The sequence below is a fragment of the Charadrius vociferus genome, unplaced genomic scaffold (assembly GCF_000708025.1).
Source record: "Charadrius vociferus isolate BGI_N301 unplaced genomic scaffold, ASM70802v2 scaffold549, whole genome shotgun sequence".
Lineage (NCBI taxonomy): Eukaryota > Metazoa > Chordata > Aves > Charadriiformes > Charadriidae > Charadrius > Charadrius vociferus.
The window spans coordinates 4,874,057-4,900,489 of record NW_009650103.1 but is presented as its reverse complement, the minus strand read 5'-3'; the positions used below and the strand labels follow the sequence as shown (position 1 = coordinate 4,900,489).

General features: G+C 45.4%; 1 protein-coding gene across 3 annotated transcripts in view; it reads left to right on the top strand.

Annotated features, from left to right (window-relative positions):
- Nucleotides 1-26,433, top strand: part of MAPKAP1 (mitogen-activated protein kinase associated protein 1) — a 94,715-nt gene that overhangs the window by 58,414 nt on the left and 9,868 nt on the right. The window contains exons 7-9 of one of the 3 annotated variants that reach the window (XM_009892287.1): nucleotides 8,798-8,905; nucleotides 16,830-16,970; nucleotides 22,052-22,189. In XM_009892287.1, the coding sequence (XP_009890589.1) occupies nucleotides 8,798-8,905; nucleotides 16,830-16,970; nucleotides 22,052-22,189 (387 nt within the window). The remainder of the gene's footprint in view (nucleotides 1-8,797; nucleotides 8,906-16,829; nucleotides 16,971-22,051; nucleotides 22,190-26,433) is intronic. The other 2 variants (XM_009892288.1, XM_009892289.1) reach the window with 2 other exon arrangements.

The following is a 26,433-nucleotide window of genomic DNA, read 5'->3' as shown; positions in this document are numbered from 1 at the left end:
GCTCCAGCCCTCGGGTCATCCTCGTGGCTCTCCTCTGGACACGCTCCAGCAGGTCCATGTCCTTCTTATGTTGGGGACTCCAGAGCTGGACGCAGTACTCCAGGTGGGGTCTCACAAGAGTGGAGCAGAGGGGCACTTTGTGGTCCACGCCAGCGAGGTGGAGACCTCACGGTGGTCTGCGTCACAAACACACAGCTGAGCCGGCATTGCCCCGCGCACTGGCGCGTCCCTTTGGCCGCAGACGGCGGTGGCTGCGGCACGTGCTGCCCCGCCAGCACCCGCGCGGCTGCGTGCCCTGACAGCGACTCTGAAATTTGTGATATAAGAAAAAAAATCTGTATATTGTATTTCTGCCATAGGTACGTTATAGATCAAATGTGATGATTTCGTTCTCCTTTCAGCTTTATTTAGAGCTATATCTGGCTAATGTAAAAAGAATAAAAGTCTATAGTAGCAATTAAATAAAGCACTACTGTTAATGTTCTGCAGAGCCTGGTTTGATGCTAGTTATGCTGCATGTTTTCTATTCTACAAAAAAGCAATACAGAAATGAAGTGTTTGTTTCTTTTTAAGGGGCTTTTGACTAAATTCTTTAATTTCACTGGCTGTCAAGGTAGTGTTAAGTAAAATGGGTTTGAACTGCTGTAGTTTTTGTGTACTGGACTAGATGTCAGAAACCTTTGCCATCACTGGAAATTCTGTCACTCTGGATTTACTATCTGTTTCCCACAGCTGAATTCTTAAGCAGTGTGATTTAACACCTTGGCTCTCCATCAGCCGGTCCTGGCATTTATTTGAATGCATTACACCACTGGTTTCCATAAACTATTTTACAATTGTTTCATATAAATGACTGTTTATTTCTACAAAAACCATCTGTATTTCTGGGGAGAGCAGCAGATAAATGTATGTAAAATTCAGTAATGTCACAACAGTGTAAGTTAAGAAAAAACAGATTGGACTAAAAAAAAAGTCTCGTGCTTGTGCGTAATGTTCAAAGTTTGTTTTCACTATTTAAATATCTTTATTTATTAACCAGTATTTGCATTTGTAATGATAAAATCTTTATTCCACTTCAGAGGTGTTGAGGGGCTTTGGGGATTTTTAACAGATAAACAGATTTAAGATGTTCTCATAGCAGTAGGATTTGAGATGTAAACATTCTGGCTTTACAGCTATTTCCTCTCAAAATGTTTACATATTTTCCGTTGTTTTATTGTCATTGCCAAGCACACAATGGGATCCGTGCCCCTTCTGTCAGCTTCTAAGAAAAATCCTACAGAAGCAGGCCTGAGACCTCTCTCTGTTCCCAGTTTCTGCACTCTCCGCAGTGTATCGATCCCTCTCCTTCCCCGGTCCCTTTTGTGTATAACCCTTTCCCGCCCCGGTCAGGTCCGGCACTGAGGGGATGCCCATTTGCTGCCCGGCCCCTCCGTGGGCCCGCTGCGCCGCGGGGGCACCTCCGGGGACCGCACCACGCCGCGGCTCAGTGCTCCCAGCCAGCACCCAGGGAGCATCCACACTGAGCTATTTTAATTCTTCCATATGCTGCCCATGTGCTGGCAGAGGGAAAGCTGGAATCCAGTAGTCTTACACTTAGCGCGACTGATACTTTCTGACAGACTATTTGAAATGATAGAAATACATAAACCTCCTCTTTTTTATGACCTTGTAATAGCTGCAACATATTTCCAGCAAATATTTTCTATAGCAATAATAAAAAAGTGATAACAAAAAAATAAATATAAATATAGTTTAAACTCGGAAGAAATCACGCTTTCAAAACCTAGGGTTGGAGCAGTGAAGCAATAAATCATGTATCCTTGTGAAAGGAGAAACTTGAAATAGGAAAGTACCACAGACATCAACATTAAATGTTTATCAACTGTTTTCTTTTGACTGCTTTCCTGTCTTACATCTGTACACGGGCAGAGCCTGAAACACAGCTCGTACTCGATTTTGCATGTTTGCTGTCTGTCCGGCGTCTGCTGCCCTGGCTATTGGGCCGTCACTGCCGACTGTCTTACGGTTCGGGTTTTTCATGGGCTATTTTGGAATCGCAGCCGTACACACAGGAGCACTCGAGGTCCCGTGTGCCCGCCGGTACCACGGCGGTGGCAGCGTGCCCCGCTTTCCTCCCCGTTTGTGCGAGTTGGTGTGACGCATCCTCCGTCACCGTGCCACGCTGCGCCTGCGCCGCTCGTCCCTGCGCCGCGACGCCGTCCCTCGCCAGCGCAGCCCAGGATGTGCGGGAGCCCGACGGGGGCTGGGGCTGGCTGTACTGGGACGTGGAAATCCTCCTACAGCACCGTGTCAACTTCTGGGGTTGATTTGGGTGATGGGCCAAAATATCGCGTCCTTCCCCACCAGGGACGTTCAGGCGGTCTCAGAGCCCCTGGCACAGCCTTTGCTGGCTCACCGCGGACGGGGCCTCACCTCCCGTGAAACCACAGGAGTTTTACTGTTCTGCCGGAATGCGGCGGGCGCGTGCCCCTTTCTGCTGCGGGGTCTTGCGTTTGGAGACTGGAGATGTTCTCGCGCCAGAGCGCTTCTGTTGGGAGTTGTCTGAGGAGCTGTGCCAGGAGAGGAAGTTTTAAAACTAATCCACGAGCTGTAACAGACCCCCATGAGCAGAGAGTGGTGGCTGAGAGATCTGGTAGAGGTCAGACAGAAAGATGCTGTACCGTTAAACATGATGTATAATGTGTTGCTCGTATCTGCTGCTCTCTCGGGTGTGCACGGTGGCAAGTGTTGGTTGAAGGAGTTCAAGGAGAGGCCAGCGTACCTCGGCTTCCTTACTAGGCAAACTGCGAAACTGTAAAATGGAATTGTAGCAAAGAGCAGAATTAATAGATGATGTGGACAAATGCAGTATACTGAGGAAGAAAGTCAGCGTAGCTTTTGTAGAGCAGGTTGTGCCTCAGAAAGCGGTGAGCAGTCTTTGAGGAAGTCAGAGACCATCTGAATAAGGATGATGTGTTTGATAGAGCACGCTTAGATTTCCAAAAAAGATTTGACAAAGGCTCATAAAGCAATTAAGCTGTCACAGGATGAGAAGGAGGATCCTCACATGGATTAATAATTGATTAAAAGACAGGAAACAAAGAATAGGAATAATGGCCCTCCGTTATTAGTAACTAGGTTACTGGTGGAGTTCCAGTGGAACTGGTGGAACCTGCATTGTTCCGCTAATGTGGGGCATGGAAAAGGATGTGAATGCTGATGTGACAAAATGTGCTGTTGATACAAAAGAAGTAAGAATAGTGCAAATAAAAGCTGTCTGCGAAGCACTGCAGAGGTATCTCACAATGCTGAGTGACAGGACAATAAAATGAGAGAGGGAATTCAGTGTCAATGAGTGCAAAATAATATACATGCTGAAAAGGAACGGTAACTATATGTATACAATGATGGGCTCTAATTACCTTCTATCAGTCAGGAAAAGTATCCTGGAGTCGTCATGGGTAGTTCTCTGAACACTTCAGCTCAGTGCTTAGGAGCAGTCAGAAAGACAAATTGAACGTCAGAAATTAGGAAAGGAGCAGAGAACAAACCAGAAAGCATTACTGTGCCAGTCCATAAATCATGATGTGCCCACATCTTAATTGTTTATATTTTTATCTCAAAAAGGATAATACAGCAGTAAAAAGATACAGAAATGGATGAGTGCGAAAATGGATCAGACGTGTGAAATGAGGGGTAGAGGCTAAGGAGAGAAGATCTTTCCAGTCTGGAAAAGACAGGACTGGGTACAAGAGAAGTCTATGTAGTGCACAGGGTAGAGACGGTAAATTGGGAGGGTTTTATCACAGTTGTTCACAAGACAAGAGCTGCGTGCCCCAAAAGCGGAGGACAGGCAAAGGCTTTTTGAAACAAAAGGGAATTCGTTTTCTCACACAGTGCAGTAAATTCTGGAGGTCAATGTTACGGAAATCAGAAATTCAAAACTGTTTTGAACAAACGCGTGGACCATAAAGGGAACGGGAACAGCTGGCAGCGAGCACAGCTGGAACTGGGCTTCTGTGAGAATTATAGGAGCTCTTGAGAGCGGTAAAGATAAGGGTTAAATGGGATGTGGCGATGTGTTTTGTTGCAGAGACTAACACTGTAAAATGTAGGTTCAGTTTTAAACTATGTGGAGGTTTTTGTTTATACTGATCTGTTTAGGTTTGTCAACTCCACAAACATTAAATATTGAGGTAAGTCTGTCTATAATGCTTATTTTACCCTATTAATTAGTTTGGAGATGGAGATGGGGTTTGTTTGGGGTTTTGTTTAAAGCCTCATTCTCTTTTTAAGTGTTAGTGTTTGTTTATTGTGCAGATTCAACCCCTGACCGTGGTATTCTTCATTGCTATTGAAAGTTAATGGGGGAAAAATTGCATTCCAAACATTTGAACCTGTAGTAGCCATGGCTGAACTTAGTTGATCTCTGGTGATCGGTTCAATTTAGTTACGATTTTTAGCCATTAGGCTGGGGCTGAATGATGGTGATTTGGTTGAGGCCAAATGTCTGTAGAAAATTGGCTGTTTGATAAGAGCCCTGTTATCAGAGGGGGATACTTTCTCATTTACATTTAGATGAGTATTGATTATTTATTTACTCAGAGAAGTGAGATTCGTTCCCAATCTTATCTCTCTCGTCTCTGCTTGTCAGCAGAAAGAGAGATAGAGCTCCTGACATCAGCCCAAGATAACAGCACTTTGTAGTGAAGATAAAAGTTGGAATGGGCCTTTTTCTAGTCTTGACTGAAAGGATAAGTTTTAAAAATTAGAACTGATGGGTCATGCTTTCAAAACCCCATTCTGAAGGCTTTGCAGCTTAAATGGCAACAGAATTGGTTTGTTGTTATGCGGATGGCCATTCCCCTTTTGTAAGAGAGGCGCTTAATTTGATTATGCGGTGGGATTCTTCCTGGGGCACCTTTGTATTGGCCACTGGAAGGCTGTGGTGTGGTGTTGGGGTTGTTTCCTCGTTTGTAATTCCTGATAAAGCTTCCTCTGTGCAAAGGGGTGTCTTGAGATAACGAAGGACAATGGCTATCTGTAGGCAGTGACTGTGCTGTGGGTAGTTAAACGGGGATTTTAGGGGAAGGGACCTGTGCTACGGAGGGTCATCTCTGCCGGTGAGGGGTGAGGAGCAGCTCTGTCTGTTGAAGTTCGCCCCGTTCCTCCCCAGCTGCTGCTCTGTCAGGACGCCAAAACAAGTCCAGAAGGATTGTTGTTACTGGTAGTATTTGCAGTGTGGGGGTTAGGCACTCGCTCCTGCCTGTGGGACACTTTACCGGGAGTGTGGCCCAAGAATGGAGAAGACCCAGTGCCACCAGGTCTCGTGGAGAAGAGCCCCAGCACTCGCGCCCTCCCCTGTGGCCTGGGGTCCCTCTGGCACCCCAGCAAATCTCCGCTGGTGTGTGAACAGAAGAGTTTGCTGGGAGGTATAACCACTTCTCTTCCACCATTTTGTGGCCTGTTTCAGACCACTGCCTGGGTTCCCTCCTTCTTCTCCGGACACATGGACACTTGTTTCTCCAGCCCTGCTCGCTTTAACCCAGCAACAGTTACTCTCTCTCCAAGCATGTGTGGCAAAATGACAGAGCTAGAATAGGGGTTGGTGTTCATTAGCTTTGTCCTCTGAGTATTTTGCCCTGGTAACTTCCATTTCAGCATACTCACTCCCAGGTTGGTGGTGGGACACGGCACCCATGGTGTGCCCTCCCCGTGCTCCAGCGAGCAGCGCCATGTGGCGCCCTGGGCCGCTGGGTGCGGGACATGCTCGAGCTGCGGTCCCTGCCATCAGCGGGGAGCTCCGCTTGGGTCGCGGGCCAGGACCACTCCGTGCCAGGATTTCCAAGGTTTCTTTTACGACTGTGCGGAGCATTTGCATCAGATTACAGAAATCCATAAAATCCAGCTTTGGTATTACCACTTGAAATTCTGTTGAAATTCCCAGAGCAGTATTCCGTTAGGAGACCATTAAATTACCTAATATTTCTGCTACAATGACATCATTTGAACTCGTGAGAGAAGTCTGGTAGTAAAACTCCTCCACAGAATCCGCCTAACGTTTTTCATCTGTTGTAAAGTAGAGGTCAAGTAAATGCATACAGATATTTAAAATACATTATTTAAGAGTAGATACTATCTAAATAGCCATTTACACTTTTTTATGAATTTCTTAGTATTTTCTGTTTTAGAGGAGTTACCCATGCGGAAGGTTGCCTCGGTTTCTGGTCCGTAGCTTTTTCATTGCTTTATCAGCAGACGGGTAATACAGTCTTAACACAAACTGGATAAACCTGATCACAGAATTCTCAGGTTGCTCCAGATAAAAGTCATCCTTTGACATCAGTATGGCGGTGTCGAAGGTTGTGGTTGCCGATGGCTCTCCGCAGGATGGCGGGGAGTTTGCTCAGCAGTGTGAGGATTGTTTCTGAGCTGGGCAATGTTCTTTTGAGTGAGTCCAGCTGGTGGAATCGGATCCACGCGGAGGGAGGAGGAACCACTGCTGAGCTCCTGCATTTAACCTTGTCCCCTTGTCGTCGTCTGCTTATGGTTCTCTGCTAATTTTAAGGCTTTGGTAGCATTGACATCTGTCCTTTTTCCCTGTCCCACTGTCTCAGAAAGCCCGTGCGAGCCCGTCTCTCTGTGCTGGGGCTCACTGCCAGTCCCTCGCAGCAGCTCTGGCGCAGCACTGAGCCTGTGAAAGAAAATTGTATAAATAGAAGTGATTTAGTGGGGTAGGTGAAGGTATGATACTTTAAAACGTGTGTTTTATGGAATGGATGTGCTTGGCTCATCACACACGTGTCCTGGCTGCGTCCACGCACGCGGGAGGGCGCAGGCGAGGTGGGGGCTGTCGGAGCCTCCCAAGCCCTTAAGGGTTCCAAGAGGAGTAATTCCACCGCTGCCCCTGCTCCGATCTTAAATGGGTTTGGGGCGGGAGTGGGGGAGAGGCTGCAATGCAGAGCCGGGGAGCGGGGACGCAGGGCTGGGCGCTGGCAGCGGCAGATCCCCGTCCCGGTGACGGTGGGCTCAGGCTCCGGCGGGGGCACGAGGAACACTTGGAGTTACGGGTTTGGGAGCAGGTTCCAAGAGCAGAGATTCGGATGGGAACCCGCAGTTCTGCTGCTTCTGTCATTGCTGGGCGTCGTTCAGCATTTGGGTGTCGTTTGGGAACCTGTGGAAGGTGCTTCTTACAAACGGACAAAGCAGGCGGGTTTTGCTGTCACTGCTTCTGGTTTTAAGCTTACACCAGTTTTTAAATACAAATTGATTTACCACTTTGATATTTGTTTCAATTCAGTGTGTTTTGCTTCTGCCTAACAAGCCAGGCCTCTGTTTATTTAATTTATTTCAAATTTTTAATCACATTTCCAGTAGCTGGGAGAGGAGAAGCCATGGTGCTGTATCTCTTTGCCTTTCCGTTGTTTGTTCTCATGTGAGACGTCGCTGCCGTTTCTTGAGTGCGTCGCCCCACTGCGCCTGCGGAGGGTGGTTGTGCCGGGCCGGGGCAGCGGTTGGGCGTCGCGGAGAGCCCGTCTCTGCTCGGGGAGTCGCCAGGGTCGGCGGGCTCCATTTTACAGAGAAATAATGTTCCACCTGGGGAGCAGAACAGGCTCGGGCCGTGCGGTGAGCGCTTCACGTGGCTTCTGGGGAGGCGAAATGGGAAGCTGTAATTGAAATTCTGCTGTAGTAAATTTAAAATTAATTGGCTAACAAATTCCATTTCTTAGGCATGCCATCTGAGACTAAATTTTTTTATATGTTTTAAATATTTCATCATAGTTCAAAGTCAGGAAATATTCAGAAAAATTTGAAGTACTGATAGAGAGGGAATAGATTTCATTATTTCACAGAGTCACAGACTGGTCAGGGTCAGAAGGTCCCTCTGGAGCTCCCCCATCCCACCCCCCGCCAGAGCAGGGGCACCTCCAGCAGTGGCACAGGACGGCGTCCAGGCGGGTTTGGGATGCTCCAGAGGGGCCCTCCTCAGGTTGAGGTGGAACTTCCTATGGACAAGTTTGTGCCCGTTCCCTCTTGTCCCATCACTGGGCACCACTGGAAACAGACTGTTCCCATCCCCCTGGCACCTCCCTTGAAGGATTTATAAGTATTGATAAGATCCCCCTCAGTCTCCTTTTCTCCAGACTAAAAAGCCCCGAGTCCCTCTGCCTTTCCTCATAAGAAAGGTGCTCCAGTCCCCTCATCATCTCCGTAGCCCTTTGCTGGACCCTCTCCAGCAGTTCCCTGTCCTTCTGGAACCGGGGAGCCCACAACTGGACACAGTGCTCCAGATGTGGCCTCCCCAGGGCAGAGCAGAGGGGGAGGCCGTGTTCACAGCAGCCTGTCCGCAGGCGGTGGGAGCCACGGGGAGGGCAGAGCAAAGGGGAGCAAACACATGGCGCTTCATCATGTCAGGAAAGACGCCCAGGCAATGCGGCATGGACATCCACCGAGGTGTGAGCAGACACTTCTCACACCAGGCAATTCCCCCATCTTGCGGCATGGGCAGGGTGTTTAACACGGGCTCATCCAGTGTAGGAATAATGCAGAAGCGTTGGGTAGAAGCGTGTCAGGCAGTTGTGTCAGAGAGCTGAAGCCAACTGGAGTATGTTGTTTCCTTGCACATCATCTGCCACCTTTTTGTGCTAGGGCCCTTCCCTTTGGCATAGAGCTTCGAAACGTGAACATCTACCTGCCTTACTTCCAGGGTGCGAGTAATCTCATGTTAGTTGAACGTGATAAGCCATCACTTTGTTAGAAAACAGATGATTTTACAAGTTACTTTATGTTTCAGGTCCTCAGTATCGGCTGGAGAAGCAGAGTGAACCTAATGTCCCAGTAGATTTAGACTGTACCTTGGAGAGCCAGAGCACTTTGGAATTCTGCCTTGTCCGGGAGAACAGTATGTTTCCCCTTTTCACTTTTGCTCTTGTAAATTGCTTAAACTCACATAAGTTATGTATTTTGGATACAAGCTGTACTGTCTGGGCAAGTGAGTTTTGACGAGACTTTCTTTCCTGAGGCACTTCTCAGTTGTGCCAAAACAATATTCCAGAGGGAAATGATGGATTTCATACCTTCTAGTAAATAGTCTGCATCCTGTTTATCACTTCATGATTAATCTTTTTCTGTTAAACTCTGCTCTGTAAAGTTATGACCAACCCTGAAAAACACTGGAAATATGAAACTTTTTCTGTTGCAGACATTGCTTAGTGAATAAAGTGATTGGTCTGCAATATGTTTTGCCATGTCAGTATGGCTGTTAGAGGCACTGATTTTTTTTTCTAATAGAATTTAAAGAAATTAACCATGCAGATATAACTAGAGCAGTATAATGATTTTTAAAGTGCCAGACAAATAATCTCTCCAGCTATGCTCAAATATTTTTATTCTGTTATTGTTTTAATGGTCCTAATATTATTTCCTGGTTTATTTCTTTACAAGGAATTATATGAAACTTTAAAAAACAAGTCATTTAACATTGATTTGTGTTTGTCCTCCATAGCATTTTGGTCCGTCCTTCATTCTTTCCAACAGTCATGCTCTCAGTTCGGGGATGTTTTTTTTCATTCCATTTTAATTCAGCTGTAAAGATGTTGATTGTACGAATGAGGAAACCAGGAGCATTCGTGCTCTCAGCCAAGACCACGCTCAGAGCGTTTGCTGCAAACAGTCGCAGTAAGGGCCTGGTTCAAGGAGTAGAAGAGGGTTTTTTTCTTTCTTTACAAAGATTAGAGCTTTCCATTTATGCTTTCTGGGTACAGCATTTCGTATTTTATCCTAGAATGACAGCAGAGCATCCCCAAAGTACCTTCTAATTCCGGGGGTGAGTAGTAGACTCCTCCGGTTGAAGGAGTAGCAGAGGGGAGAGGCCGCTGCCGGGAGCTCTCTGGTGGGACGTCAGCGCTGGCACCGAGATTAAGCACTCACAGTTTTGGCTGCCGTTCTCCACAGAGTGGGACTTGCTCCCAAAATATTCTTGATGCTCCTGGTTCATTTCTTCATGAAATGGTTCAAAGAAACTGTAGGAGAGAACGCGGCAGAAGGCGGCAGGGGTGCTGTGCACGAGGAAATGCCGCAATTTTAACCTCGCTAATCAAGTTGCCCTCTTCCACAAGCCAGAATTCCCCGACGTCTGCATCCTAGCTATTATTTTTGCATTGATTTTTAATCTATGAAAAGATGCATACTAGTCGTACTTTCATAGGCTTTGCATGTTTTGATCAAAGATAACGTTTTTTAATCCGGTCTCCGTAATTAAGTGTATATTGTATATACTGCATTTTTAACATATTTTCATCATCTGCGGAGGAATCCATGCTGTGACTCGTAGCTTTATCTACTGATGCTCTTAGCTCTCACGAGTGACTAGGTTCAGGTTGCAGCATTACTTCAGTAGTAAATATGTCGAAAGTTTTGAGTGATTTAGCAGGAGGCATTCGGTCTACTCTGCATCAGTAGCAAATGCTCCAGGAGAGCCTCAGAGGCCTCGTCTCAAAACAAATGTCAGTCATAGTGTTGAGGGAACCCTTTTCCCTGTCCCTGAAGTTCTTATGCAGCGACTGCTCCTCTTCCCTCCTCGGCGAGGGGACCCAAAAGCACACTGCTCTGCAGAACAGGACGGGCAGAGGCGTAGGATAGATCCCTGGGGCTGCGAGTCAAAAGCACTCTCAGTTCGTGAGCTCTCCGGGCCCTCGTTAAGCAAAAGAGCGTGAACTGGAGCCCTGAGTAGGACGGGTGTTTCCCCATAAGCCCTGGGCTGGACCCCGAGGGCTCCCCGTGCTCCCGGTGCCGCTGCAGTGGCATCACACTGGTAGGTGGTGGCATTTTGTCCTGTCCATGGGTCTCGTGTTTGCAGCCAGCGCCTGGAACGTGGCAACGCAAAGGCAAAACCGGCGCTTTGACTCTGTGGGGTTCAAGAGCTGTCACTGTTGTAGTTTGTTCCAGGCTGACAGTAATCTAGGCAAAATAATAAGTGCTTACATGAATTCTGTCTCTTTGCTGCTGTGCTATTACTGAGTGTTTTCTGAATTGATACTAAACTCAAATAAGGAATGCAGGAGAAATCTTCTGCTTATAGTTTCTCCCCCAAATCTGGGTGAATTTAAAGTGATCTTCCATTGTCCCTGCTCGGGGATATATGTGGACACCCATGCAGTTAACTCTCTGCACACATAGATGTTCAAGGACAATACAGTATATAAAATCCGTTGTAATTCATGGATTGTACATAGTCTGGTTCCCCCAACACTAAGAAATTGGATTTTGTAGTGCTTAAGGAGCTATCTTTTGGCATGGCATTAGAATAGAAATATTGACACTTTTGCACTATTAGTAAAATAATAGCTTGAAAATCCTGACATTAAACCAAAATATTCATTTTGTGCATTTTGTTTTTATTTAAAATATTTTTAGCTTAGATATGGCAGTCAGGAAAAACTCTGTTATAACAGCTATTATTTTTAAATGTGCTCTTCATAGTCTCATATTCATTTATAAATATATATATATGTATGATGCCAAACATCTGCTAGTAAAATAGCTGCCAGTTTCCTTTGGGCAAATAGAAAGTTTATATTTCAGGGTATTAAATGAAACACAAAATGTTCCATTATTAAGAAATACATATAGAGAAAACCCGTATCTATCCAACATTTACTAATAGCATTCAAACTAATAAACTGTTTCCAGTATGCAGAACTTTTTACCTCGCACTAAGATTTATCTTTGAACTAAAAGCCTGCACTTTGTAATATGAAATGCTTTTATGTGTAGGAGCAAACTATTCATGGCTAATTTAGTTTTATTCTTACCATCTTACTTCTGGAAAGTTCCTCTTTCTCATTTTATCATTAGATAGTAATTAGTATTCAAGGGAAATTGGTCTTAATATATTAAAATTGGTTTAGTGCCTTTAGACCTGTACCAATGCCAATGTCTTATTGGAAAATGTAATTGGGGACTCTGTGTATGTAATTAATTGTATTACAATTAAGAACTCTCATTAAGCAATATACTAGTACATTAAAGTAATAAGGGACATTTTTGCAATGCAGTTAACTTTACATTTTGTTGTTTTATCGAGGAAATACAGGTTCACGTGCTCTTGAATAGGCTACATACGGCATTTCAATATTCTGATATTACTAATGCATCATTTTCATATGTCCCCAAGTGCTTACGGGAGTCTTTTTTGGATAAGGCTCCTTGTTTTAGCTTCTAACTTATTTTCAGACTTGTGCTTCCGGTGCCAGTTGTGTCATTACTGTTGGTCTCATTTGAAAATCAGGATTTTCTATGAGCAGATTGGACTGAGTTACAAATATAACTGTATTTCAGAGTAGTTCAAGTACTTGAACAAAAATACCACCTCTATACTGAACCTGGTTTAGAAAAATTGAAAGAAAACAAAGCAAAAAAACCCTCACAACAGAGTCAAGATGGATGACCATTAAATGTAGAGACTGCAAACTGGTGCCATGACTGACTTCTGAAACACCGTAGTGCTTCACCACAGTGGCCCTCTTAACGAGTAGAAGTATGTAGCCCGTGATACCATTTTTGCTTTTTATTCAGCTTCTGTGGACAGAAAACACCACTCTGTTTTTTAAAGTAGGGGCTGTGTTTTGATGTTTGGTATTGTTTTGCTGCCCACGCAATGTGAGCAGAGCTGAAGAGCCATCCGGCCGTCTGGGGCATCCCTCCACTGGTGAGGACCGAGATGGGAGAGTTCATAAGAATCAGATGGATAAAGAAAACAGACACGTAGCAGCACGGAATGCGTACGCATCTGTACGGGATCTCCCTCCGTCCAGCACCATGTGTTCTCACATGGTGACTTTGGGTGTAGGGGTTTAAAAACACAATTTCTGGGAGAACACCATCAGCCCTGCAGTGTCTGTGTTTCCGTCCCAGAGATGGAGTCAGCACACACAGACTGCCGCGCTCTCCACTGAACCAGGTCTGACTTCCCTGTACCCCCCATCGCCCTTGCGATGCCAGACGTCCCGGGCATTGCTCCGTGCCTGGCGTGGGCATGGCGGGGCAGAGGCACCGGCTCCCTCTCCACCGCCCTTTTCCTGCGCCCTTCATGGGTGTTCCTACCCTATCCTTCAGTAATTAACCCCCATCCTGTGCTACGGGAGGTGCCAACCTCAGAGCTCTGCTTTGGGCTTCATGCAGGTTCTTATCTTGGGCCTTGTCTGTCCCACACCTGACTCCAGCTTTTTTTGCTTTTTCTTTCACAAAGTAAATCTTAATTAGCTAGACTATAAGGCAAAAATACAGCGGTCATCACGAACTGACTCTCGTTGTCGTTATGAGAAGGAGTCTGTTCCTGGAACAGGAGTCGGTCCCTCCAGGACGGGCGGTCTGTGCCAGCAGAGCCCGTTGCTGGATCGGCTCTTGGGCTAAATAATAGACCTGGAGCATCCACTTTGCTTGATTGTCTTCCCGAGCAGAAGCTTTTACATTCAAAAGCCACACTGTGATCTCCATTACAAATACCCTGACAGGCCTGTAAATATTTGACAGGTTTATTCACAGCTGCTTGCGCGTGGAAAATATTTTTATGATTTTTCCCCCAATCAGCCGGTGGAGATGGCTCTTCCCTCCGCCGCGTCTCGCAGGCACGCTCGCAGAGCTGCGGGGTGAGAGCAATATGCCAAGTTCTGCAGTCAGGTTTTTCCCTGCAGGGCATTTCTCTCTGTTGTTACTGATATTACTGCTATTATCCCGTGCGCCCTCAGGGCCCGCGTGTCTTGCCATCTTTAGACAGATGATCTGTTTTGATGGTGGAGTTCCTGGCTGCTCTCCCAAGAGCAGCAACTGTAGAAATCCTGTAAACCTGAATCCATTCACAAAGCTTCATAAAACAAAGCCGGCAGAGGTTGCTGCTACGCGGAGGATCTGAAAGGCTCCCAGAGCAGGGTGCGCCGGCCCCGCCTGCGGCGGGTGGTGCTCCTGCCGCTCAGACACCGACAAGGTGCTCACGTTTGTAGTTACAGGGATGGTTTTCTCCCCCGGGTATGATCTGGCTGGCTGCTGATTTTCTTTCTAATACTTTTAATTTGGGTGTGTGAAATCTGAGAAGACTCAGCTTCACAGCAGCGGTGTAAAGTGGCCGTGCGGTGTCCCCGCTTCGCCGGTATCTGCGTGCGGAGGGAGAGGCCGGGGCGGTTCGAGGCCGGGGACACGAGGGCAGCGGCACCCCAGAGCCTCCCCCGAGACCGGATCCCATGAACTGTTTAGAGAATGTTTTGCAGGAGGTCTGGGACGAGGTTAATATGTATTATTTCTGAATTTCTTACTGCTACCGATGTGGTTTGTCTGTTGGTGCTCACACTTTTTCTGGTATAACACTGTTCTCAAGACCCGGCTGTGCGGCGTGCTGCCCGTGTCACACGGCTGAGAGGCGTCACCTCCTGTTAAAGCGCAGTCGGGCGCGGGGAGCACCGCGCACCCCGCCACCCCTTCGTTAGGGGCAGCACTAACGACCTCCCTGCAGCCCAGGGTTGCTCTCCCGCCCCGTCCAGCAGTGACCCCGCTGCCCTGCCTGGCTTCAGGCCATGGCGCTGTCTCGGAGCCACCCCGGGTCGTCCCCTGTCCCACCGTGTCCCCACCTGTCCCCAGGTGCCACCATTGTCACCGCATGCCGCAGGGACAGGGCCGGTGGAACCACCAGCATGGCTGAGCGGGCGTTTCACTGGTTTCCATGGGTGGAAGAGGGTCCCGGTTTGCTCTTGGCCACGGGGTGGCGGTGCCATTGCCGCCCTCCTGCTTCGCTCTCAGGCACCACTGTGCCACGGTGTTTCAAGATGTTCTAAGTGCACCAAAAAGTTTGACATATCTCAGTGTATCTCGGAAGTACTGCAGCATGAGGGTTTGACATGATACATTATGATAATCCATGGTATAGAGACATTAACACAGGGGTCTTTGACAAAATACATTGTAATGTCTCTGAAGGAGCCATTACAATTTATCTTGTCATTCTGGAGCATAGAGTGGTTGCAATGTTAAGATGGCTCTGCATAAATTCACATGTAGACTGTTTCATTTGATTTTTGGAATTCTTTCAAGTGGAATGGCACAGCCCCATTTGTAGGTTAACCCTTCGCCATCCCCTTCCCCGGAGGTGGGTCCCCGCGGGGGTGGGGGGGGCAGTGGTGGGCAGGGGGAGGAGTGGGCATCCCGCGGCCGCTCTCCTGCGGGCAGGGCGGAGGGCTGACGTGACTAACGTCCGTGGTAGGTGACTCTCCTGCTGTATGCTCTCAACATGTATTTTGACTCATTTAACAGCAAATGCCAACCTCACTTTGATGCAGACATGAAAGATATTTATCATAAGCAGCGCTGTTTGTTACTGAATTCACAGATAGAGAAGGGAATGCTTTCAGCCAGCAAACAAACCGCTCTGCGCTCAGGTGGGGTTTTTTTTCTCTCTCTCCTATGTTTGTCCTGCTTGTGGCCACCACCCCAACAGTTCCCCTTGCCGAAGCCAACGGGCTGTACTTGTGCTACTCTCAGTTGCTGTTAAAAGGGAGACGGGTTCTGCCCCGACAGCGCGTGTGCGAGACAAGCGCCGGGGTTTTCCTCCCCCGGGAGCTGTGGCCTTTCCTGGCAAACCATCCCCTGGTCCGCCAGGCCCAAAGATGGCACCCGCCATAGCTTCCCTGCGAGCCGAGGTCCCCGAACGGGACGGGGACGTACACCCCCAGCGGGAGGGGTCAGCGTGGGAAGCGTTTGCGTTGAGGCTGCTCCAACTGTGCAAAATTAACACAAAAAATCTGACAAGTTCTTTGCCGGCTTTGCTGGATCTTTAAGACCTGTACTAAAATTCCATCATCTCATCTTCCCATTATTAAAATTTCAGCAAAATATAAAGTTTTCATTAATCTCCTGCAGCAAATTTAGTACTCTGAACTGGCAGTTGATTCAGCTTTTAGGACTACATTAGCTGGGATATTAAACAAAACGTGTCATTCTTCAGTATCTTCTGTAAGAAGCTAAATCAGTTTTCCAACATATTTATACCACTTTATCTAACGGCATCTGAATGTTCATTTAGAGCTGAGATGCTTTATTAGCAGCTGGCATAGAAATTACTCTGCGCAAAATTATATATCGCATTATAGTAATGTTTAAATTGGTGTTAATCCAACGTCATAAAATGTAAAAAATCTTTAAAGTGCGTTATATTTTTTCAGTAATTGGCATTTTGGCTTAATGAGATGTTACCTTTTATAAAGCCAGTACCTGCGGTAGTAATGAGAATACTAATCAGTAAATAAAGCGCAGCTCGGTTACCGCAGGGCTGAGATCAGAGCGCCCGAGGTGTTGCCAGCGCTGCAGCAAGACACCAGCGTCACGTCCCACGCGGGGGGACGCTGAACGCGCGGGAAAACGGTGCTAGTGCATACATCGAGGGCGGCACCGGACGACCCTGCCCTGGCCGGGGACAGGCCGCCTTCGCCAGGCTCCTTCCGGGGTGAGGGGCTGTGGGCGTGCAGCGGCATCGCGCCGGGCCGGCCCCCGCCGTCTGCGCTCCCGGGGCGTCTCGTGTCACCTGGGAATCTGCCGCTGGGGTGCTGCACTGCGCTTCGTGTGGGACGCAAATGTGTGTGGTAATGTCCTCAATGAGTTCGTGAATTGGTTCTTTGGGTGGCGGGTGACTGTCTCCTCCTCCCAGAGACATGGACTTGAGCATTTTGTTCTTTCTTAAAAAGCCATCTGCAGCTGCAGACGTCACAGCTGTACTTACCTGCTCGCTGAGTTGTACGCCGTATTTTAAACCTCTCGTTCATTATTGTTGGCTTGTTTTGCAGGTTCAAGAGGAGAAGAGGTCTCGGAGGAGGACCCCCAGATCGATATAGCTACAGTTCAGGACATGCTCAGTAGCCACCATTACAAGTCCTTCAAAGTCAGCATGATCCATAGGCTTCGATTCACCACTGATGTTCAGTTAGGTAAATCAATCTGTACTGTAACGCTTAGGAAAATGGAACGGCTCAAACCTTTGGCCATCTCTAATAGCTGACTGTCCATCCCAGACGTTTTTAAAGCAGTCATTATCATGTTGGTCTCTCTTATCATGAAGTACATCACTTGAAAGTGTTGCTAGCATTTCAGCAGTTAAAAAAAATTGCTTTCAGCGGAAAATACTTCAGTATTTTTATTATCCACAATCAGCTAGCACATGTTTCTTCTGAAAGAAGGCCATTATTTAATGACCCCATCTCTTTTTTTTTTAATTTAGGCTTCCTAATGGAAAGCTTCTTGCCAACTGTTTTGTTATTTTTAAATGAGGCTATGCAAAATTGGGAATGATTAGGTTTTTCCTTTTCTGAGTCTGAAAGATTTTAACAACCAAGTGGAAATTCGAGGTGGAACAAAATAAAACTAGCATTCTCTAAAGGTTTTATATTGTTTTTATTAGCTTTCTGAATGCTTTTGAAAACCCAAAGGCCAAGGGATGACAGAATCTTGAATTATAAAAGCCCCATTACTGTTTTAAAATGATTGAATGGCTTTTTATCTTTGTGTTTAAATTGTGAAAATTTGATTAATGATGCATTGGTAGGTGACCTGTGACATTCCTGCAAATACCTTCCATAAAGAAATGATTCAGCAGTAAAATATTAAGTGCCGTAATGTTTACAAAATATGTTTATTCTGAAGAATTCAGTAGAATTGTTAAATTTGCACTGTAGCATTTTCTGTATTACTGTCACTACAGTCTCTTCATTTTTCTGTCCTTAAGCACATATAAAAGTATATGTCTCTAAAATTTTATGGAAGAGGCTTCCCTAGTTTATTTTTAACTGTCTTGTTATGGAAGGATTTATATGCTGGTGCTGAAGCAGGACAGCGCTGGGCACGATTTCTGCTTTTGAGCAAACTATCTGGGTGTGATAGTTTGTTTCCAGTGAAGTTTGACTCACTGTATCTGGAAAGTGTCAGAAATGAGAGCTTGAAAAGGTCATGACAGATCACTAAAGATAAATGGTTAAGGGAGAATAGCTGTTAAATGAAACAAATGGCTTAACTTGTATAGCAGAGAAGGAGCTGACCCTGTCCAGTAGCGTAAGGGCCATAAAATTTCCCTTTTATAACAATATATGAACTTGTATATTTTTGACGGCAGTACACTGACAATGTGATTTTTATGTCTTTACTTTTTAAAAACCAAAGAAAACCCCGGTGAGATAGTCAGAGTTTGGACAGACATACAGCATCAAAAACTCTAAATAAAGTGAAAGTAAGTGTGTGGGTTTTCTCATGAATTTGTAAAAGATATTAAAAGAGCGATGCTGGTCAAGTAAGCATTGAGGTGCTATTTGGATTAGTGCTACTGAGTGTTAATGCGTTCGTCTGCGAGTGACAGACTGCTCCACACAATCTGAAATGTAAAAAACGATGTCTCATTTTTTTTCATCGCTCATCAGTAACGGTGGTTCGGGAGCCAGTCCGTGTCACTTTAAAGATGGCCGATTGCAAAGACTTTTCTCTGTAGCATTTTCATGTCATCAGTTCGATGTAACATCCGTAGCACAGCGACAGTTTTCTTAGTGGACACTGAGAATCCAAAGTCATTCCATTGCTCCTCATTGACGGTGTCGGTGGTGCCGGGAGCTGTGCAGGAGCGTACCGGGGCCAGGCCAGCTGAAATACAGTACGGGCCAGTTGCACTGAAAATACCCGTGTGGTTTCAGAGGCGAGTGCCGGTTTCCCAGGCTTCTCGTGGAAGGGTCTTTAGGTGTGCGAGAACCCCGACGCCGTGGAGCAAACGCTCAGCGCAGCTCATCTGCGCTCCCTGCCCTTCGCTCCGGCATCGTAAGACGTCCACATGGCATTGCATTGGGATAGATTCGGTACTGGACTGTGTTGCAGTTGCGTGGAACAGGTAGCAATAGTGCGAGCTGTGTTTGTGAGTTGCTGTTTGCATACTGGTGCCTTTTGAAATGCTGTAGCTGTTTTGAGGCCTGATCATTTAATTTGAGGCAAGGTTTGCCGACAATATTGGAGTAAGCTTGATCTTCTGTACATTACGTGTAGTTCTTGAGAGTAAAAAGCAATCCGTAAATGGCCATGGGAGGAATGACCACCTTTGGACTTTGGTTTTATTGCAGCGGAAAGCTTTAGCCCTAGCGGTTTAAGGTCTGGAGTTTTATGTTTTAGCTCATATTACAGCGTAATGCACGTACAGTAGTACTCTCAACATTTTTACAAAGGTTCTATCACAGTGTGAAGACATAAGACACATTGGCTTGTGTATCACATTAGCAAAACTAAAAGAAGCATATTGTCTTGGAAAATTACTGCTGGCAAGTATTTCAGAAAAGGGGGGGCAGTTGCAGACCCCAACAAAGGCAGCAAGAACAGAACAGTGTTACTGGACTAGTACAGCTATGCGCTTTTTTTTTTGATAAAATGAATGAATTAAAAAAATAATAGGGAAAGCATTTTTACTTGGTTTTTGAGCAAGACTAATTTGTTCTGCAATTCAGAGACTGCAGAAGCCACGTACATAATCATGTTTTGATTTTAGGTTTCAACACATACGGATTGTGAGAACAATAACACAAAAAAGACAACATTCTTTGTCAATGTGCTCTTTGGATGTGTGTGAGCTTAAGCCAGTGATGTCGAGATACAGAAATAATGGATGAAGCATACAGCAACAATTTGCAGATAAAAATAATAGAAGTTAAAGTGTATTTTACATGATAAAAAAAAGATGAAAGAGGAGGAAGTCTGTTACATCTGAGATGGTTACAAAATCCATGCTTGGTGAAGTAGCCTCTGCTGAAAAGATTGATGCAATGGGGAGTGACCTTGGCTTGGAGCAGGAGCTGGTGATGTATGTATGAGCATCTCTCTGCTAAATGGACCCAGATTTGTAGCACTAATATACATGGAAGCCCAGAACCAAACTCAGGATGGCAATAAATCAACAGCCACTTTGGGTGTCATTTCTGGTTTATATTCCACTATTGTTCTATCACTTTAATTCATGTCACTATCATCTGTTCATCTGGAACAGTTTTATATAATTTTCCAGTGGAGTTACCTGACAAATCCTATCAAATTAACAAGGTGCATTAACAATATTGACTGACTGTGAATTCTGAAGTTGCAGGACCATACAGTGAAATTTTTTTAAGGATATTTTCAGGGCTGGTGTTTTTAGAGGAAGGGATGGGGAACAACCCTCACACACAAAGAATTTGCGCCTTTATTTTTAGAACTTGCCTTGACTTTTTTCAGTCAGAAAATAAGAACCTGTACCATCAACTTTGCATATTTTCCTTAAACTAAAGAAAATGCCATTTTGAATAATTAACTATTACAGTGAAATAGCAACACCGATTTTAAATAATCTGTCCAAAATTAAATTACAAAACAAAATGGGCTCCAGATACAGCATCAGTCTGCTCAAATTAGCTAGTTCTAGCAGTCCTTGTGTTAATTGGACTCTTGATACAATGCTTAATTGAAATGTGATCTCTCTGATGTGACGTATGTTTAATGACAAAGCGCATTCTTGTATTAATAGAAGGGGGAGGGGGTTGGTGGTGTTATTATAACCCATCGTAAGAGCCAGGGCTGAAATGAAGGTAACCTTGCGGTGGTGGCAGGGACCGCAGCGAGAAGCCGCTGTAGGCGTCCGCTCCTGGGGGTCTGCATGCTTTGATTTTAGAGTTGCATAAAATACAAACGAACGTGGCTTGCAAATTCTGCAGCTATGACCACACTTTAAGAAACGTTGCGTTTATTTTGGAGGGCTTGGGAGAGCCGTTACGTGTGTGGCATCTTACTCTTATTTTGTCACATCTCTTAAAAGTTTTATCATCAGCTCCTTTAGGTTTTCTTGTGCTTCAGACGAGCCAAGCGTAGTGCATTTGAAAGCATCAGAGCCAAAACCCTCAAGAGGGAAAAGGTTCTCTCTGCTGTTTTTCCAGAGATGCAAGAGTTAAATGACGTTTAAATACTTTTTCCCTGTATCGCTTCCTTTTGTCGCTTTCTCGTGAGCTTCACCTATAATTCATGACTGAAGAAATGTAATTATTTTTAAGGCTCCACACGTCTTGATGTAAAAAGCACACTGGGAAGTTTGTTCGGTCATGTCAACAGCTACTGAACAATGAGCTTCTGTTCATCAGTGCGGCATAGCCGGGGTTTTGCTTCGCAATACTGCGATAAAGATGGCTATAAATTACAGTGCCTGTCCCGGGCCGGTCCCAGCACGCCGCGAGCCCTCAGCCCGCCCCGGCAGCCTCCCGCTGGATGGGCTCTTCTTGCCCCACTGCAGGGGTAACGCGTGGAGGGATGACAGAGGGATCTTCTGCTCTCGCTCACGAAAGGTGTGCTGTAGGACGCGGCCGTCCCCAGGTCAGCCTACACGCAGCAGTAGCGAAGCGGCCGCCATCTGGGGACGCCCATGTTGAGAAGCGGCGCCCGGCGCCCGTGCCAGGAGCTACACAGATCCTCAGCTTGCTTTCAAAGCAGCCTAATTAGAGCTGGCTTTAAAATGCCAGCAGTGTAAAAACGCACAGGGTCTCTGGGACTGGATGTCTTTGTTTATGAGGATCTGGGTAACACAAAGAGCGTCTCTGTGATGCTGCAAATGGGTGTTGTCCGCTCATATAGAGGATGTAGTGTATGTGCTGTATAGGAGATGGAACGGGGACGGTGTGTGATAGTGTCTATTACATAGAATAGTGGTGATTGAAACACTAGCGGTATCTTTTTATAAATCTTGCAGCTCATGCAGCTACTGTTTCCAGAAGAGCTCTGTATGTGTTGAGAAGAATTTTTTCTGTGATATTTCTCTCATGTTGGTATGCTCATGCAGGAGAATAAAATGCAGATTATCAGTGCGGTTTGATAACCATTTGCGTTTGGTTTCAAAAGCTCCTGTGCTTTCAAAAAGCCCAAAAGGGCAATATACTTTCATCCCATTTAAGATTTATAAAGTGTGTCAAACAGCTGATATGAAATCGCTTAACAGATCACTATTGTGGCTCTCTATTCTTTCTCATCTCAGGTATTTCTGGAGACAAGGTAGAGATAGACCCTGTTACTAATCAGAAGGCCAGCACTAAGTTTTGGATTAAGCAGAAACCCATTTCAATCGATTCAGAACTCCTCTGTGCCTGTGACCTTGCGGAAGAAAAAAGCCCAAGTGAGTAGTCCTTTTTATTTATGTTCTCTCTTCTCTCCCTCCCTGTATGTGCTAGATGTCCAAAGAATTATTGCTACCGTGTCCTTTTCTTTCTATAGGTGTATTTTATTCATCATAGAATGGTTTTAATCTGACTCGATTCTGTTATGGAGAACACAACATAAACAGATACACATTTGATGTGTGTCCTTTTAATGCTGTTTACAGCTAATGGCATCATTAAGAGTGTTTCTTGCCCACTGTCAGTAGCTGCCAACAGTGTCACACCCAGGAAACACCGGCTTTGCCTGGCCGGTCTCTAGCCCCATAGCACCATAGTCAAGTAGATGTCTCAACACAATTGCAATTTTTTTGAACTTCTTAACATCCAGACTGGTTTTAAACAATTTCTTAGGTGCAATTGAGGATCTCGTACATAAAGTAAGTATCAGCACAGTCTCAATTTGCTTCAGCCGTGGCGGCAGGGTCACCGGGATTATGACGTGCCGCTCTGAGAGTTCAGTTTGGGGAAAGCAGTGGCCGCGCCTGGCCGGCAGCGATAGCTACGCTAGCCCAGGACGGGCTGGACATCCCAGTTCAGCCAGTCATCAACAGCGCGTCAGAGTTGGCTCTGCTCAGAGTGCGACTTCAAAAGCCAAGTGCTTTTGGTTGTTGTATCAGTGGAGTAATGAGAGTCTATATCTGAACAATTTGTTTTAAAAAGCCCAAGATAGGCCCTGGGGGAATTGGGCAATGTCTCCCGGTGGTGCCAAAACGTAACTGACAATGATCAAAAAGTACCTGTGGTTCAAAAGCTCAGATGGATTTTATTACACTTGTGCTTTTGCAGGGTAGGGATGCTGAGTATTAAGTACTTATCTGCAAGGTGACAGAGAGGGAGAATTATGTGATACATATTTACAGAGGTAATGATCTGTTGAATTCTCTTGGAAGAGTAAATTTATGGCTGCTACAGATTTTATCAGCAATTATTGAACTATATCCTTCTCCCCTTCATTACCCCTTCCTACTTCCATGTTCTTAGTCTAGTCGTTGTCTTCCTTTTCTGTCTCTCCAGCAAGATTTCATGGTCCTTGGGAAGGCGTCATCGCAAGGAGAGACTTCCCTAATGACCAGGCAGTCCAAAATGCGTAACGGTTGTCTTTAGAGTTCAAGGTGCAGTTTTGCGCTTGTAAATATATTAACACCTGTGGGTTTGTAGCCACATTTCATTTCAAATGCAAACACTTGTGGTGGTAAAATTGTGCCCACAAAATGAGGCTGTATCTGAAAAGCCAGCCTTGAGAGCCGCAGTTCCCAGCTCACACGTCCATCAACACAATAGTCTTGAGACCTTCAAGCTGTCCCTGAACCTCCAGAACTGCGTCCTGCAGAGGACAGGGCTCTTCGGCCCCAGCGGCAGCTCCTGCTGCTGGAGGAGCCCAGGTTCTGCCAACCCACGCAGAAATCAGGGACAGAATTTCAACCCCCAAACAGAACCCAGCGGCGGAAGGGCCGTACCTTCACGTGGAGACTGTTGAATTAAGAGTCGTGGTCACTTTGTCAAGGATGCTGATAGGTTACGACAGAGGCAACCTTTATGATATTGAGGTTTTTTATTGACTCATTTTCATGTGGCCATCATAAACTTTTCCAATTAAATAAGCATAGTTCCAAAAGCTGAAAATAATTCCTCCTGAAATCTGCTGACCTCTTCCCGATCTGCTAAAGATGTTCCAAAAGTCATTATTTTAGGCCAGTAGAAGAGACTTTTAGTGTGACATCTCAGAATGATACATTTTGGGGTACTCTTAACAGCAGATCAGTATCTCTTGAATTTTAAATGGAAAAAAAGTTATTTTAGTAGCATAAAGGAATGAAACTCACTGTATTTCACAAGTTTTGTCTGTGATTTTTATCAGCATAGTGATATATGTTTGTAGCAGAGTTTACATCAAAAATTATTCCCGGATCTTCCTTGAATGAATTATTGCAAAGAAAGAGAGGCTGAGTAAAGATAAGGTCTTTGAGTTCTGCAATATATTTTGTTTTCATGTTTTTATCTCTTGTAACACAAACACGCTCCATCTCGTCTTTCAGAAGTGTTCTGCACATGTAGCAGTGCTCGTACAGTTACACCGGGTGAAAGCAGTGTGTGTTTTATGAAGCTGCCTGCCTGCCCTAGACGCTGGCGCTTGGGGTTATAATAAAGTTGAGTCCTGCTTCGCTAGACTGACTTCTTGTAATTCCGCAGAGAGGTGAAGGGTTTGCGGAGCCTCCAAATGTGACCTTACTTTTTAGTAAGGGCAGGGGGTGTTGGGAGCGGGGCTTGGTCGCTGTGGTCAGTAAAGCTGGAGCTTTCTGCAACAATTGTTCCTCTGAATGTGGTAATTACCACGGTTTAATATTCAGTTAGCTCTTACTTTCTGCAGATTAAAGAGATTTCAGAGTTTTTACAGGTACTTTTCTGCAGAAACGTAAAAATAGAAATTGCATATCAATATAGGGGAGAGCTCGTGCTGATTTTCTTTTAGTTTTCTCTGAAAAAACAGGTTCGTGCAGCGAAGCTTTAGTGGCACTTCTGTGAGTGTTAAAGGACTCAACAGCTTCAGAGACGACACGTTGTGAATATTTACGGACAGACTCAGAGTCGTTCTGGTCGGGGCTGAAGCTTTCCTGTGCTGTGAGTTCGCAGAACTTAGAGCTGCATTCAGTGAAAACAGAAAATGAAAACAGAAAGCTTTGGCATCTAATTTGCCATTAGTGCGGGTATTGTAGGCAGGAACGGCTGATGATTTTTGTTTGCCCTTGTAGTAGGCCTGGGTCAGCATTTGAATTTTTATTTGTAAATTAAATCAGACTCCCTGAATTTAGACAGAGGGAAGAGGTAATGGCCCTGCTGGCTCGATCAAATGCCATTAGAACCTGAAAACACTGTGTATAAACGGCTTGTTTAAATCAGGTTCCGTCTGATTATCACGAGAGATTCTGAATGTTTTGAATCTTGAAAGGAAGCATCCTATCATTGAGAAATAAGATTTAAGCCTTAATAAAGTAGTTGTCATTTTTATAGCTGAAAAGAGCTTTGTATCTCAATTAAGTGTACATAATATAAAGTCTTAAGGAAGCAACATAATACATTTAATACAATTATATCCCTTTGCAATAGTGTAATTTAAAGGAAATCTGATTCTGTTAATGTCTCTTACATTACTTGGACAAGGGAGAAACTTCAGTGTCACTGACCGCTGCCTTTTTACAAAGTGCACTGTGGACCAAGTGCGGCTGTGATGGACGCGTCGTGGCCGTCCCTCCCAAGGGCTGGGGCTACCAGGCTGCCTCGGATCCGTGCCGCAGGAGCGCCGAGCCGGCGCCGGTGCCTGGAGGGGCGAGCAGAGCGCGGGGCAGGTCCCTTAGTGGCACTGGGGCTCATCAGTTGGGCAGACTACAGTTTGCGAAATAGGTGGGGTTCTTCCATTCGTGTGTATTTTACGATAGCTGCAGAAGTCGGATTTATTTGATCATTTACTTGAAATACTGAAGAAACATTCTCCGTGATCCTTTTTCTGCTCTTTTTTGTTTCAGTGCAGCAGATACATCTCAGTTGCTTGGTCAAAATATCCTTAATATTAAGGTAGTCTAAACAAAGGTGTTCTGTAGGTCATGGAGTACATTGGTAACTTCGGTTTGTAATTTAATTGCCTGCTTTGCACCCTGCAGCTTAGGATTTCCTTTAAATTCTTATTCCATTGTTGCACTGGGGCTTAACAGAGTGTTAACCTGGTAATAGGCACAGGGCCTCCCCATTATATGTCTCGCTATCGAGCGGTTCTGCATGACTAGTTAAAAAAGATGGCAAGAAGATTAATGAAAGCCGCCCAGTACAGAAGGGGGGTAGGTACCTTTGCAAGACTTCTAGCGAGGAGATATTAGAGCTGAACCAGAGCTTGGCTTTTTCTTTATCCTGTGACCTTTGAACCTGCCTTACTGTCGAGAGCTGCCAGCGGAGCCGACGTTTTGATTGATGTTGCTACACGAGTCAGTCTTTCCCATTGAATTCCACATCTGCACGAAAATAGCTTTTCTAGCAGTATTCATACTGGCTGTAAGCGATAGCCAAAGTGATGCCTGAAATGCCTTTATGTAGTTTTCATTTAAAGCTAAAGGTATTTGATGTTTTAATTCAGTATCCAGTTCCTCCAGATTATGCACGTTGGGTAATACTAATTTAATGAATTCATTATTGGGTTGTGAAAGGTTGAAAA